Below are 14,001 nucleotides of genomic sequence, written 5' to 3'. Positions count from 1 at the left end.
GAAAAACCAAGTTGCACAATTTAAACATGTATTGGGAATGCCATTTATTTGAATTTTCTCTATGTATAGATGCAGTAATTACAATTATGTGAATAACAAATAAATCATGAGACATTCTTCCTTTTATAGGAAAATTTTAATAGTTATTCAATGTTCTACATTTTACAGTAAATATACAATTACAAACTTGGCTTAGTTATAGTACTAAGATCACTAACTGATCTTACAAAGAAATAACCCAACATAAAAAAACAAAAAAAAAAAAAAACAGATTTACACTTCATATCACAAGCCTGACGCAGGTCCTTCACTCTGGACCAAATAGCTAACAAACAAGTCACTTCTCTCAACGCTTAACAGCCGTTGTTGGGTTTTAATTTCCGAACACAACCTTACGGTAAATACCATAGCATGTGCAAACTGGGTACCAAACAAAAACTTCCAAAAGTTGGATTGTTCCTAATACTTGATCCGGGAGGGATGGATGCAAGTATGCTCTCTTTCTTATTTTTTTTGGGAAGACAAGGAATGTCCACTTTTTGCATCACATTTTGTGTCAAATTGAACGGAGAGTTATCGCTGACAAGTTGAAATTAAAATGCTGCAGCAGAACATCCGAGGTACTGCTCACTGTGATAGTAGTGTTTTGATTTGTATTCAAGACTAAAATAAGACTTAGCAACCGCAAGGCAAAACAAAGAAGGAATAAGTGGTGAAACTGGAAAGACAGAGGTTTGCTGAATGGTTTGGTCGCACTTTCACTGTCATCAAAGTGGAAAAAAAAAATCAACGTCAGGGAAAAGAGCCGAGTAAACTTTTTTTTTTTTTTTTCTCATATAACGCTCAAGACAGAATAAAGAAAGGAAGTACAACGGTATTTCCTCTAAACACATCTAAGTGTTTAACTGTCCATTTTTCATTTAAGTGCAAATTGAAATCAAGGAGAGGCAAGGAATGGAATCTAATAAGGAAGCATAACCATGGAAAACAACTGCTTTGAGCTAATTGTTTTGGGTAATGATCTAAAACAGCAAAGCTGTTCTGCCTCGCTGGCTTCCACATCAAAAGAGGCAATGTGTAAGCACCACAACAAATTTTTGTCTTAAACCTTTTTTTTAATATATATATAATGGCAACATGGCCAATCATCTAACTACTGTTCATCACTTATTAACATCATCACTGGTGACGTCTGCTGTCTTCATTTGCTCTGTGGTGGATTTATTAAAAAATACCAAAACATGGTGAATTGAGTACAAAGTACGAGTGCCACACATCACAAAATATACAGCTTTTTTTTTTCTCCTCATGACTATTGTGGTAAAAGTACAACTTAACTTTTTGTAATATCTGTGTATATTTTTCATCACAATAATTAAGACTATTTGCGCAGGTTTTTATTCTTCTCAATGTGGCCCCATGAGCATTTCATTGTGACAATTTGAGAGGCCAGGGTTCAAATTAAAGGAAAGCTTGGTCACGGGAGGGCTGTGGCAACTTTTGGATTCCCTGTCATGTTAAATTATATTAGAGGGGGTGACAAAATGGCCACACAAGTGAGCTGTGGCATGGCTTAAAAAAAAAAAAAAAAAAAAAAAAAGTAGGACAGACGGCAAGAAACCAGCAAGACAAGTTAAAATTTGGACAGGCAATATGCATCAACAACAATGTGAGAAAAGAGGACAGTCATAAAAAAACAAGATTCACAAGAAGCAAGACTTAACAAGAATTCACCAGTTACTTAGGAAAAAACATAAAGTTACCGAACAACAGTGACATATGGCACAAAGGACGCGGAGGCTTCAGGACAGAGCCACTGGCCCGTCAAACCGACTATGTGTCAATCACCCTCGACACGCATGAAAATAAAAATAAGCGACTTGGGAGGTTTTGATCAATACGTCATGTAGCGGTTGCGTGAACCCTCGCCTTGACACACAGTGACGTCTCCCTCCCCTCAGTCGGATACTGTCGAGGGCAAATAGACTGAAAAGGAGATGGAGCTCAAATAAAATATCAAAAGCACAAACAATAGCTGCCACACGCTTGCAACCATGCTTAGCTAGAAATGCATTACTGTACCACTTGCTGTATAAATATACTGCATTTTTTTTTTTTTTTTTTTTTAAAAACATCCAATGCTATAGTTAAACACCTGAATATTATGCATACCTATTGCGCGGAATTGACCAGAGTGAACAAGTGAAGAAATACTGTCACATTAAATAAATCCTTCAAAAATATAAAATTACTTGTGTTGCAAGAAGGGCCAATTAAAAAACAAACGGATTTTTTTTTTTTTGTCTGATAGCAACTTTATGCAATATTTCTTGAGTTAATGCTCTAGTGTAGAAACATTGGTGGGACTAAGAATAACTCAAACACTCAACTGTGTCTTATTTTAATTACAAGAGAGCCTCTCTCACACTCTTGCAATACAAAGCCTAAAGGTACCTGTTACTTAGCATTAAATATATGACTAGTAATTATTTTATTTGGTTTATCTAATGTTGTGCAACTGTTCTTCACAAAGTTATTCAAAAGCCAAATTGTTGATATGTTTCTCTTTTTGTTAATGGTCAATATTAAGGCTGCATATAGAGCCTGCAAACTTCTTTTTAAAAGACTACAAGCGTTGTTTTTTCTTAAAAAATTCAAAAAGCTGATAAAAGAATCATTTAATGAGGCATTCCCTCTTTTTTATTGCAATATCAGGCCACCTCATCTACTAACCTTTGTGGTAAATGCTCTTAACGTTTTGAGCTATTTCGTTTTTTTTTGTGAATCCTGAAAATGCCACGCACCTAAATTTTACACATTCCACCAGCCTTTCCTCAAATTGAGAACCAATAACCAAAAAAATGGATTGACAAAAATCTAATTGTCACAGTCAAATAGAAGCATGCACTGTTTATTTTATTAAATCCTTTTTTGTTTCAATCAAGTGGGATTATTTTTTGTGCGGATTATGTATGCGCTCGTCACAAAACAGCAACGATTTATTACTCTTTAAAAGTCAGATTACAGCATTCTTTGAGTACAATAATCCTACCTCGGCCACATTTGCGCTTTCACACAATGAACCACTTTGGGTTTAGATATTTTTGCTAGTTAGATGATCTTGCAGGGTTTAGTATTGGCTCCAGTGAATTTAAGTATCTTTTATCTTATCAAGTACTTAAAAAACAGAGGCATGTCTGTTACTTTAACTTTAAAATGAATTAAGATTACAAGAAGTTCTTTTGAAATCTGTTTTGCACTCGCACTCTGTAGTCACTTTCAGCTGTTGTTTAAAATGCGTACGGTTCTGCGCTTGCTGAATGTTTGGTTATTGGTCCTCGTGTAGACGATTATGCAGTCCTTTGCAGGTAAGATTTCACAAACCCAAAATGTCTTGCACTGTGAATGGCCACCAGCCAACACAATCCTTTTAAACTCCCTTCGCCCGCCTTGGATTTTCTTGTGTTGATCAGTAGCATAACTCGGAGTACTGTACACTTAAGTGCCAAAAGGCATTTATGTTTTTCCCCCCAAACACAGGAGCCTGCGTAAGTGACTGTATGCACGACCACCCGCACTGTTCTCACTTCATATTTTAACCTTCGCTGAGCGTATTGGCCGACAGAAAAGTTCAACATCAATCACAAAATGTGACCAAGAAATGCTCTTTAGCGCTATTCATGTCACAACATACTAGCCTGCATAGTATGTGGCATGAAGTAGGTGACGGTTTTTAAGCGCACACAAACAAATGATGTTTGTATGCTGCTGAAAGCGGTATACAATTCACATGGAGACAGACTGACAGACAAGACAGACAGACAGACAGATAGTGAGGTGTTGGAAGACAAGTGAAGTTGGACTGAAAGTGAACCAACGCTGATGAGGAAAATGGTGAAAAGGAAGTGCTGGTGGAAACATAAAAGGAACTCAAAACAAGGTGAAATTGAATGGAAAAGGCAAAAGAATATCAAACAATTTAAAAACCTGGATGAAACCAAATGAAAAATTGGGTATTTAAACCCTGTGCTGATATCTAGTTTTGAGGAAATTTGGCAGCATAAGTCAATAGGTCGAGTATTTGCAAAGAGTGAAGGAAATGATATTGAGGAATAAGTGCGCTAAAATTTCCAGCCAACTGAGCAGCAGCCGGCAGGACCACATACACCCACATACACCCCCACCACCCAAACACACACATAAACACACAGGAACAACACTTGTGATTGGTCTGCGTCCTTCTGGAGTTGCAATGACAAAGGAAGTAAGGGGGAAAGAAACCCTGAAAATAATTATAAAAAAAAAATTAAAAAAAAAGGTCAAAACACAGCAATGACTGGTTGGCAAATGAGCAGATTTTAAAAAATGAAACGAAATAAAATAAAAGCAGCTTTTGTAAAAATGTTAGAGAATGATATTAAAGTGGCTGTTGCACTTTAGATTTGTTCTGCAGACACGGTGGCGAGTTCCCATGGTTACCGGGAGTCTGGGTCAGATTTGAGCAGTTGCATATGATGGCGGACTCCAGATCTGGAGGAAAATAAGAACAGCGAAACAAGTTGGTGACGCATGTACTATCAGCACATTAAAACTCGGATGAATGTGGGGAGAAGAAATGTTATGCAGCTTGGTTGTCAAGGAGACACAAGGGTAGCCACAGAAGAATTGCATATGGAAAGTTAATGAGACTGGCCAGAGAAGAGATGGAAGAGTGGATGCGGCTCGCTTACATAAACTGGTGGGCTCTACCAGTGAGGTGGAACGTAGCTGTAGCCAGGTGTGCCCTGGGGCCTGTAAGTGGGCACAGTAACGGGGTGTCCTCCAATAGGGCCATGCTGGGGCGTTGTCAGCAGTGTCCCTTTGGAAAGATAATGAAGAAGTTAAGAAGCGCAAAATGGCTCTTGACATTTGGCAGTATGGGTCATGAAGGACTGTGCTAGTTTGACACCTGCCTCAGATTCATGTCTCATTAAGTAAACAACAAATCTGTGGTACTCTAACGCCCCACTTTTACTTGCAGATGCCAAAGTGACGAGGAAAAAAAAATTCAGGACTTAGTATTACTGGTCCATGCGTCTCAAGCGTGGTCCTACCTGCACTCATAGCCATGGTCGTCCCGGCTACCATCCCCATGGCAGCCATGCCGTTGTTACGAGGAGTGGGTACAGGGACGGGGGCCGGGTAGAGGGCTGTGGAGGGGATGCTGTTTGGTTGCACCACGGTGGTGTGATGTATCACATGTGGCTGAGCTGCATACACCGGTTGGGTATAATATGCACCCTGGAGAGGAAGATGTTCATCATTTGCAGAAGAAATACCCTGGCTCAAGTATTTCATGTGTTCTTCTGAAGGCCCCTTACCTGTGTGTACAGGTTCTGCTGTGGATAGGCACTGCGGATGGGGTACATAGCTGTCGGGTATGGTGTCGGGGTTGGGGTATAGGGAGGAGGAGCGCCATTTGACTGGGTAGGTGGCACTTTGTATGGAGTGCCCGCTGCAGTGTATCCTGGGAAGAAAGAAAAAAAGAGCATTAACGTAAATTCAATTTGAGTCCACATTGTCAGACTAGATGAGCAAAGATAAAAAAACAAGTGCTGACATGGTCAGCTCTTCTATATTGTAAAATCAATGACTTCCCCTGACAACTAAAACATACAGTGCAAGGGAATACATCTTTATTTATATAGTGCTTTCACACTAGCTGCCGCTGTTAACAAAGCACTTTAGAAAAGGCGATGTGAAAGAAGCACTATGAAAAACTGTGTAAATATCTTATGCAGGTGGTGTGGACAATAGAAATGTGCATGTATATGAATCCACTCATCTTAAAATGCTCCAAACTGCCCCTGGATGGTGGCATTTTGCCCCAAAGTTATTCATCAACTTGCACATGTGTGACCAATGAATATGTTCATTTTCATTACTGGATAATATTTCTTTTTGCTGACACACTTCTGCTCCACACTTCAAGTCCATTTATCAGTAACGTGGTAAAGAGGAGTGGAAAGGTGAATATTTTACTTTACGATTACAGCGGGGGTACCAACATTTTGAGGTTAGGGGCCGCTGTGCTCCTAGTTAACAAAAAAGGTTAATCTGGAGTCCCATCTTTAATTAAGGCAAGCGTAAAATGTATATAGCGTGAATCTCAATTCAAGAAAATTATGAAAGGAGGTGCATTTTATTAAGAAACCTGCAGATGGTGCACTGCTGCTGTTTTCTCTTTTATTTTTTGGTTATGAAAACGTCGTTGACGGCACTTAAAAACACATTTGAAGATAGCACAGAAGTGATACATTTAACACCGTGGCAATGAGGCAAGACATTGGGCATGAGTAATAATAGCTTACGACCATGTTGTATGCTGTACGACAGTCTGGAGAGTGTACATTGTTGGATGTAGTACCGCAGAATGGCCACTCGGAGGAGCCTGAAGGTCAAACACGTTGCTAGCTAGTGCTGCACTGCTTATGAAAGCAAGCTTCCCTTGCACAAGGACAAGGGAACAAAGAGATGCAGGAGCTCTTCTTGCTCTCACTTTCTGTGTGCGCGTGCTTCTAAAAAGAGCATATATTTTAACTATACTGTGATGCACGCATGGTAACGATGTGTTCATTTATTTTACTGTTGTGACAAATATATATATTACCAGTCGTTACTGACGGAAATCATTACCAGAGCACATTCTTTTTTTTTTCCATGCATACAAATTTTACATTTATTCAATGGCGTGAGTGTTGCGAGAAAACACCTGGCAACTTTCTATCATGGACATCATTAAATATTTGAATCGATTTTAGCTTTTACATTTTAAGAGTAATAGTAGTAACCAGTTTTTCAATTTAATGCTGCTGGTGATTTTGTGGCACCCACAGGAGACTCCAGTGCTCATAGCATTTAGCTAATTAGAGAGTAGTTCTAACTGGACTAACTTGGATTAATTTCAAGGGAAAATGCTGTTTAAAGCTTTTGGGCAGTCTGAATAATTCATGGTTCTACCTTCAAGTATTTCAGCATGTGATCTCAGCCATCTTTGTGGAGTTTGTAGGAACGTGTCAACCGAAAAAAAATAGCCTTTTGTCAATGTGTCAGACAGACTGGACTCACCAGGTGGATACCCGGGGCTTCCTGTTTGATATAGGTTTGGTGTATATGTGGGTGCCGCGGTGGGATACCCTCCTGGATAGCCTGCTGGACATAACAGGGAGAGACAGAGATTAAAACAAGCAGGGAAATGACACACAAACACACATATGGGAAGTGTTTGGATTAGAGAGATGCGCACAGATGGCGCTCATTAAAAAAAACGTCTGAATTAGAAATCCTGTCCGACAGGCAGCCAATATGCACCGACCGCGTAAATAAGACACACTTGACAGGAAGACGTAGGAGGGGACAATTCAGACATATTTGCAATACACGGGGAAATGCGCATGAGGGTTTAAAAACATGCAATACAAATGCCTCCCACATACAAGTGAAGGAAAGTAGCAGACGTAATTTCTGGTACAGAACAAATCATAGATGCTATCATCACCTCTCAGGAACATTGTGGATTTTTTTTTTTGTCGAACATTTTAATTTTTTCAGGAGCATTTTATTTTCATCAGGAACATTTGCATCTCAGCCAAAACAACAAATGTGCTGCCTGAAAAATTCTGAACGATATGAATATTTTTAGTCCATCTACTTTAGTTTGGAGTGACAAAATATCAACATCCTGCTTGTTTTTATTTCAGTGTTGATTTATTCAATACGATGTGGCATTTTTTTGGTTAATTATACAATAATGTAGTGACAGATATCGGTGGAGTCAAATATGAATTCATTAAAAAGTAAAAAAAAAAAAAAAAGTCTAATGTGCAAACCAAGAAAATTACATAGGTGATACTATGAATATTTAAAATACATGAATGTACTTTGAGTCGATCCCACATTTAAAATAAAATAGAAATAGTTTTTACTGGCTTCTGATTTCAAAGCTAGTTGTGTTTTATGAATTTACTGTTCATAGGTGGTTACTGGAGGAAGAGTAAAGGAGACAAGTGGTTACTGGAGGAAGAGTAAAGGAGCCAAGAAAAGCAAGATCTCATTGTGGCGAATAACTAGTTCCTTGGAAGGGATTAGTGTCCATTGTCATTTTTTTTTCAGGGCAAGTGATGTTGAACAAGATACTGTACCAGCAAATGTTTGAATTGTCTTACTTGCAAAGGCCATGTTCTTGGGGTTCCCATAGGGGGTTCCAGGTTGAACAGGGCTGTAGACTGGATTCATGGCTGAAGACAACCTGTTTTTGCTTAAACGATGTGAAACAGAGAAAAACGTGACATAAGGAAAGATAAGGTTAGAGTAAAAATAGAAAAAAGACATTTTTGCAATATACGCACAAACAAATCCCAAACCAACATTCTTATCTAGCCAAACATCCAACCAAAGGATTTTGCCAGTGTTCTTTCATCGAAATCCCTCATAAATGATCAGACATGAAAGTAAGCTGAGCAAAACGCAAAGAAATGCTGAGTACTAAAGAGAAAGAATGAGGCCCGCTGGCTATGCTAATGGCTGTGTGGCGGCAAAGACAGACGTTACACTTACCCCCCTCAAAGAAAACATCGGCACGGGCAAGTTTGTGTTCGTGTGTGCGAGCGTGTAGATGTGTGCCGCGTACCTCTTGTGCGTGTCTGGTTGATACATGAAACTGAATTTGTCTGTGGGATGCCCGCTCGCCATTTCTTGCTGTATGCAAATGAGGAAGGAGTGGAAGTGGATATGCAAATCTGAAATTAAAACAGTGAGAGTCCATGATTACAACAAACACAAGAGAAGGGGGGGGGACTAAAATGCAAGGCAAAGAAAACAGGGAAAAAAAGCAAGCGGTTGTGTATCGAGCGTGAGTGAGAGTGCGAGTGCGGTGGTCACCGTTGTGTCTTCAACAGCACAAAAACGGAAAGAATGGATTTTAACAAAATTGTCCTCAACACTATTTTAATGTCTGCAGTATCCTTTAAACCATCAATGATTGCTCAATGATAGCTAACAAATGTAAAAACAAAAAAAAACCACCCTAAAATATACGTAAATGTGTAACATTTCCCTCGACTTTCGAGGCAGATCTGGGGAGTTACACATGAGGCTCATCTGTTGGATTTTGCTTAAATGGGGGATTAAACAAGAATGATGGACCTTTTCCCAAGTGCATTGAAACTGTCTTTAAGACGGTGACACTCACTTCTTCAGAGCTGCTGCCCATTCTTGACTTGTATGACACGAGATCAACATAGTCGATCGCAATGGCTCCATTTTACGGTTTCATTGCACCTAATGAAATATACACTTGACCTGTTTTCCCGAAGTAGTCAAAAAATGCAATTATAATAGATATAATCACAGTGTAATCCAATGAAACAAACTTATTTGGTCTTGTAAGGTGGAGTTAGCAGAAAAACCACAATGAAAGATTTTGAAAGTCTCTGTCCTGGTTGTTTTGTCTGTTTGCTTGTGTCTGTTTTGGTGTGCGTGCGTGTGGGCTGAGAACATTCAATCAAAGCAGTGAATTCAAAATCCACACAATGAAAAAGCACAAGATGTGAGCAGACAACTCAAGAAAATGAACATTGTGCAAAATCTTAAATCGCAACATGAATATGCATAGCAGTGACACAAATAAAAATAAAAAAACATCAAGCCATGAATGCCTGGTGTGGTGTAAATACAAATTCGGGTTATTTTAGAGAAATATGACACAGATTGTGATCTAGTATCCTATATTGTGTATGCTCCCATGTATGCACTTCTGTGGAATGGAAAATGCATATTAATCAATTTAGGCTTCTTGCTTCTTCACAGCTAGACAAAACATTTTCCTTACTGCAGCGTTGTTATGACATCCTAATTATGCAACAATAAAAACTACAAAAACAAGACACCAGTCATAAAAGGAATACCAATAAAGCACCTTTCAAAAAATGGCATTAATGTGGTCCGCATGAGTTATAATGTGCATGTCAAAAGAGTGGGAACATAGCTCATTAATACCGGCCAAGCAGCTAAGATAACCCTGAGGTCATACCCATCCAATATAGTGCCTACCAATTACAGATGATATCAATGGACGACGAGTTATGCGCATGGACTAAGGTGTTGCGGAGTGAATGAACGAAAACAAAAGGGGCACCCAATTGTGCCTAATAAACCTCTACGTGGGTGTGTGTGACTGCAAACACAAACACGCCTGTGCTGAACGTCTGATAAGTGGGAGTGTCTAACGACAACTGCCTTTGTTTCACTGCGTGTCCAGTCAAGCTTCTTCTAATGACAAGATGCTCTATTCAACAATCACTATTCAAACCCAAAGTGAGCTTGTTACTGACATTTCCAGTAAATCAGCAGAATATTGCCACAAATATGCAACTCGATGAGGATTTGTTTACAGTGATGCCTTGACCTGCGAGGTTCATACATCCATGCTCGTCAACACTTCAATCTCAAATCCTCCGTTGACTCCGAAAAGGATCAGCGCTATTTTATTGAATGACTGCTCACTGGCATTCACAATGAGCTCCACATGTTGTCGGCTTAACCTGAAATCTTCCTCAGAATTTAGTTTGGCTTCGACTCTATTAGTGGGACTTCATTTGGGATGAACTCATGAGCTCTGGCCTCAAGGCATGATGATCAAACACAGCCAGCGAGCCTCCATGCTAAGTTGCTAAAACAGCTGGGGGTTTTGTGCTGCGCGTTTGCCAATGCTGCGCATCTGAGCTTTGCCATGTTGCTGAGTACGCCTGCATATCTTCTCTTTAATAGTGTACTGTTTGTGTGTGTCTGGAAATAATCATGAGGATTCCACCCCATAAAAGGGAGCTCCTTGTAGCCCCGAGGGACAAGAGAGATTAATAATGAGAAGAGCAAAGAAGGGAGAGCGAAATATTGTTAAAAGAATGAAAGAATTTAAGCTCACACACACATGCAGCAGCCATTGGTGGTGAACGTGTATGATACATTGCAACCCCCCCTATCCTCCCACATAATACCTCACTCGGCATCTATTCTTACAGTAACAAATCAAAAGCAGTGGGCGTAATCACACTTCCACGTAAGAGAGAATAGAACACACCAGTTTCAACAATCCAACACAAAGAAACATCCTCGAGACCAGCGGTCCGCCCACTGAGTTTTTTATTTGCGTGACGAACCATGCTCTGCTCAAAAACAAAAAAAGTAGTTATCTATTGATCTTATTATATTTATGGCTGCTGCTTGTGGTCCGTGAGAAGAAAAAAAAAATCTATGACACAACGTTCAGGTGATGGTATCAAAGGTTGACTCCTGCTGTCTGAACAATAGAACTTGCCTTGCAGCACGCAGCTCCCAACACACAGCTCTAGGCTATTTCAGATCTAGGACACCGTTCGACACATGTCCCATTCTCGCCGCACTGCTTTTCACCTACCTCGCCATTCTCCTCTCCAAAAGCAGCTCATCAGTCACACACCTCTAGGGCCCGCATCCCTTCATTATGTTCATGCTTTCCAGCCTGCTGAATTGTGAACCCACCTACACGGTGACTTGAATTTCCATTTAAGATGCTCTCGACTTTGGGAGGAGAGCCATAAATATTCCTAAAATTTAACAAGTATTTGTTCCACTCCAGACATGATCCCTTTGAGATATACATTCCAGCAAATGTGCTTATTTGGGTTAAAAATATATACAGTGTATTCAAAATTAAAATTATGAAATCTAATAATATGCAGTTGTATTATTTTGTCATGTTGAGCCACTTTTGCACTAGAAAAAAAATAACAGCACAACAGGCACATAGATAAATATTTAATTGACCCAAAGAATGATTGATAACAGCCAAAACCCATAGCCAAATTTCAACCAGCACCAAATTGCAACATTATGTACAGTTAACAAAGGACACAAGACAAGGAGCAAGGTGAAAACTGACGACTGGGAGTGTATTGTTCTCTAATCTACAAAAAAACAACACATTGAGTGCTTGAGCCACATGGGAATGAAGTGGTGCTCAAACAGTCTGTTATGGGACCAGCCTCTCATGACATTAAAAACCTCCTGGCTTTTGAGGCTTGACAGTTTTACAGCCACTTTGTACAGCCCACCATTCACACACGTGAGGCTGCAAACAATGCAACCCCCCCAAAAAAAACATCATAACATGCTCCACACATTCTGTTTTGACTCCTTCAGGACGAAGAAGAAAAAGATCAAATTAAATTTGCCTCTCACACTGACATGTTGAGAGCTCAGCATGAGCAGACTTTGACTTAATGAATGAAAATGACTTGCATATCGAAAATACTAATCACATATGTTCCTGCAATGTAGCACTTGAATTTAACCAAATTGGCAGCAGTGCAGCACTCTTAATGAATTTCATCTATTGACTCACAATATATGTATGAATAAATATATAGTATTAGGAATATTTGTGATTCTACATTTGACAATCTTGTAAACAAGAGGTCCGTGTGGATGTAGCTTTCCTTCCCACAGTGACTGGCAACATGCAGCATAAGAAGCAAACGTCTGCTCAATTTGTGCACTTAATTTTGACACGATTGTTTCAGTTATCAGTAAACTATTAAAGCCGTACAATGAGCAATTTGAATTCTTCACGATTGATTCAGCTATTGTTATTCGTAATTACTTGACGATTAAAAAAAATACTCGAAAATGAACTTAACTGAATGTGATGAAAAAACAGACTGAACAGCATCATTATTAGTTTTGAAATTATTAAAGGTTTGGACCTTTTTGAGTGTAAAGTTGGTCCATGGAACCATTATGTTTTGTAAATTGATGATAAAATGTAGCACGAACCGAACCAAACTATCAAGTTGTAGCATTAACTGGGTCATTAAATACCGTTATAAAGCTCTGATATATAATGGATGCGAGAGTTAAAGAGATCCAGGTGAAATCGGTGCGTACACATGGTTACAGTTTGCTACAGTTTAAAATAGCAGAACAGAAACAAAACAAACGGTCGACAGCATTCCTCATCAGCTTGGCTCACGTTTTTCTTATTACATCCCCGTCGTGGGTTCATGTTTTTTATTATCTATCCCAACGTAGCACGCAACTGGGCAGTGCGTCACATTCCAAAGATAGCAAGCAACGCCAAAACAGCCACTGGTGGACAAAAATGGTCACACTCAAACAAGCTCAATACACCATTTTGAATATCAACTCGGAGATGCCATCTTGCCAATTATCACCACGTTAGCAACGCAGTACACGCGTGGCTTTCTTCTTGCATTCCGTGGCAGTTCATGCAGGAATCTGCGTAAAGGCTCACTCATAATATGCCAATGTTAGCTTAGCGAAGTAAACCGCTGTAGCATCCCTGCATCTTTCCTTCTGCACGTTCAAATAGCTAATCAGCGGGTTAGCTGGAGTAAGATTAGCTGATGACTAATAGGGGGGGTGGGGGTAACCGCAGTGGGCCACGCCGGACAAGACCAGAAAAACAAATTTTAACGCCCCGTTGACAAACGTCTCCCACTAAAGCCCCTGCGATCCTCCAACTACTTTCCCTTCCATTCTGATCTTTCAGCTAGCCTGCTTCACCAAGCTAGCCCGCTAATTCCCAAAACAGCCAACGCGGAGGACAATTGGGGCTCCACCAGGAAAAGAAAGAGCCTCAAAACAAACAACACGGACGTGGGTGTCCCCCCCACACGCGGCGACAACGACACTTACCAACGTCACTTGGTCGAAGAAAAAGAGTTTTTTTTTTTCTTTCTCACTCCCGCGCGTGATGGGAACCAGTGTAGTCGTCTTTCTCTCGCGTGGACTTTTGCCTCGGGTCGGTGCGGGCTGGCTGAGCTCGAGCTGCGTTTGTGTGGGCCCAGTGGCGCTGCTACAGACGCGGCCGACGAGTGGGGGATGGGGGATGCACTGTCGGGAGGGAGGGAGGGGAGGAAGGAGCGAGGGATGGTGAGATGGATGCAGGGATGCAGGAAGGAGGCG

At 40.2% G+C, this 14,001-nt stretch overlaps 1 protein-coding gene across 5 annotated transcripts; it reads right to left on the bottom strand.

Moving 5' to 3' along the window:
• Nucleotides 1-117: 117 nt before the first annotated feature.
• fam168a (family with sequence similarity 168 member A) lies at nucleotides 118-13,929 on the bottom strand. 5 transcript variants are annotated; one of them, XM_037266942.1, is made up of 8 exons: nucleotides 13,732-13,929; nucleotides 8,669-8,777; nucleotides 8,205-8,287; nucleotides 7,108-7,191; nucleotides 5,361-5,506; nucleotides 5,094-5,280; nucleotides 4,731-4,858; nucleotides 118-4,530 (listed from the first exon to the last, which is right to left on the bottom strand). In XM_037266942.1, the coding sequence occupies exons 2-7, from the start codon at nucleotides 8,728-8,730 to the stop codon at nucleotides 4,746-4,748; spliced, it is 675 nt and encodes a 224-aa protein (XP_037122837.1). In that variant the 5' UTR covers nucleotides 8,731-8,777; nucleotides 13,732-13,929; the 3' UTR covers nucleotides 118-4,530; nucleotides 4,731-4,745. The 5 variants fall into 5 exon arrangements, with proteins under 5 accessions (XP_037122837.1, XP_037122838.1, XP_037122836.1 ...); XM_037266943.1 differs by having other exon boundaries at nucleotides 7,108-7,188; XM_037266941.1 differs by having other exon boundaries at nucleotides 7,108-7,188; nucleotides 8,205-8,296; nucleotides 13,732-13,928.
• Nucleotides 13,930-14,001: the final 72 nt, after the last annotated feature.

This window comes from Syngnathus acus, chromosome 13 (genome assembly GCF_901709675.1).
Source record: "Syngnathus acus chromosome 13, fSynAcu1.2, whole genome shotgun sequence".
Classification (NCBI taxonomy): domain Eukaryota; kingdom Metazoa; phylum Chordata; class Actinopteri; order Syngnathiformes; family Syngnathidae; genus Syngnathus; species Syngnathus acus.
Note: the sequence above shows the minus strand (reverse complement) of the source record. Positions and strands in the feature narration are given on the sequence as shown.

What these genes read in the sequence shown, in the direction of transcription:
- fam168a (XM_037266940.1), bottom strand. Translation starts at nt 8,730, where the DNA reads ATGGCGAGCGGGCATCCCACAGACAAATTCAGTTTCATGTATCAACCA. An exon ending in CAACCAGACACGCACAAGAG is followed by an intron (nt 8,297 to 8,668) that starts GTACGCGGCACA and finishes ACATCGTTTAAG; the next exon opens with CAAAAACAGGTTGTCTTCAG. An exon ending in AAGCCCCGGGTATCCACCTG is followed by an intron (nt 5,507 to 7,107) that starts GTGAGTCCAGTC and finishes CTTTCTTCCCAG; the next exon opens with GATACACTGCAGCGGGCACT.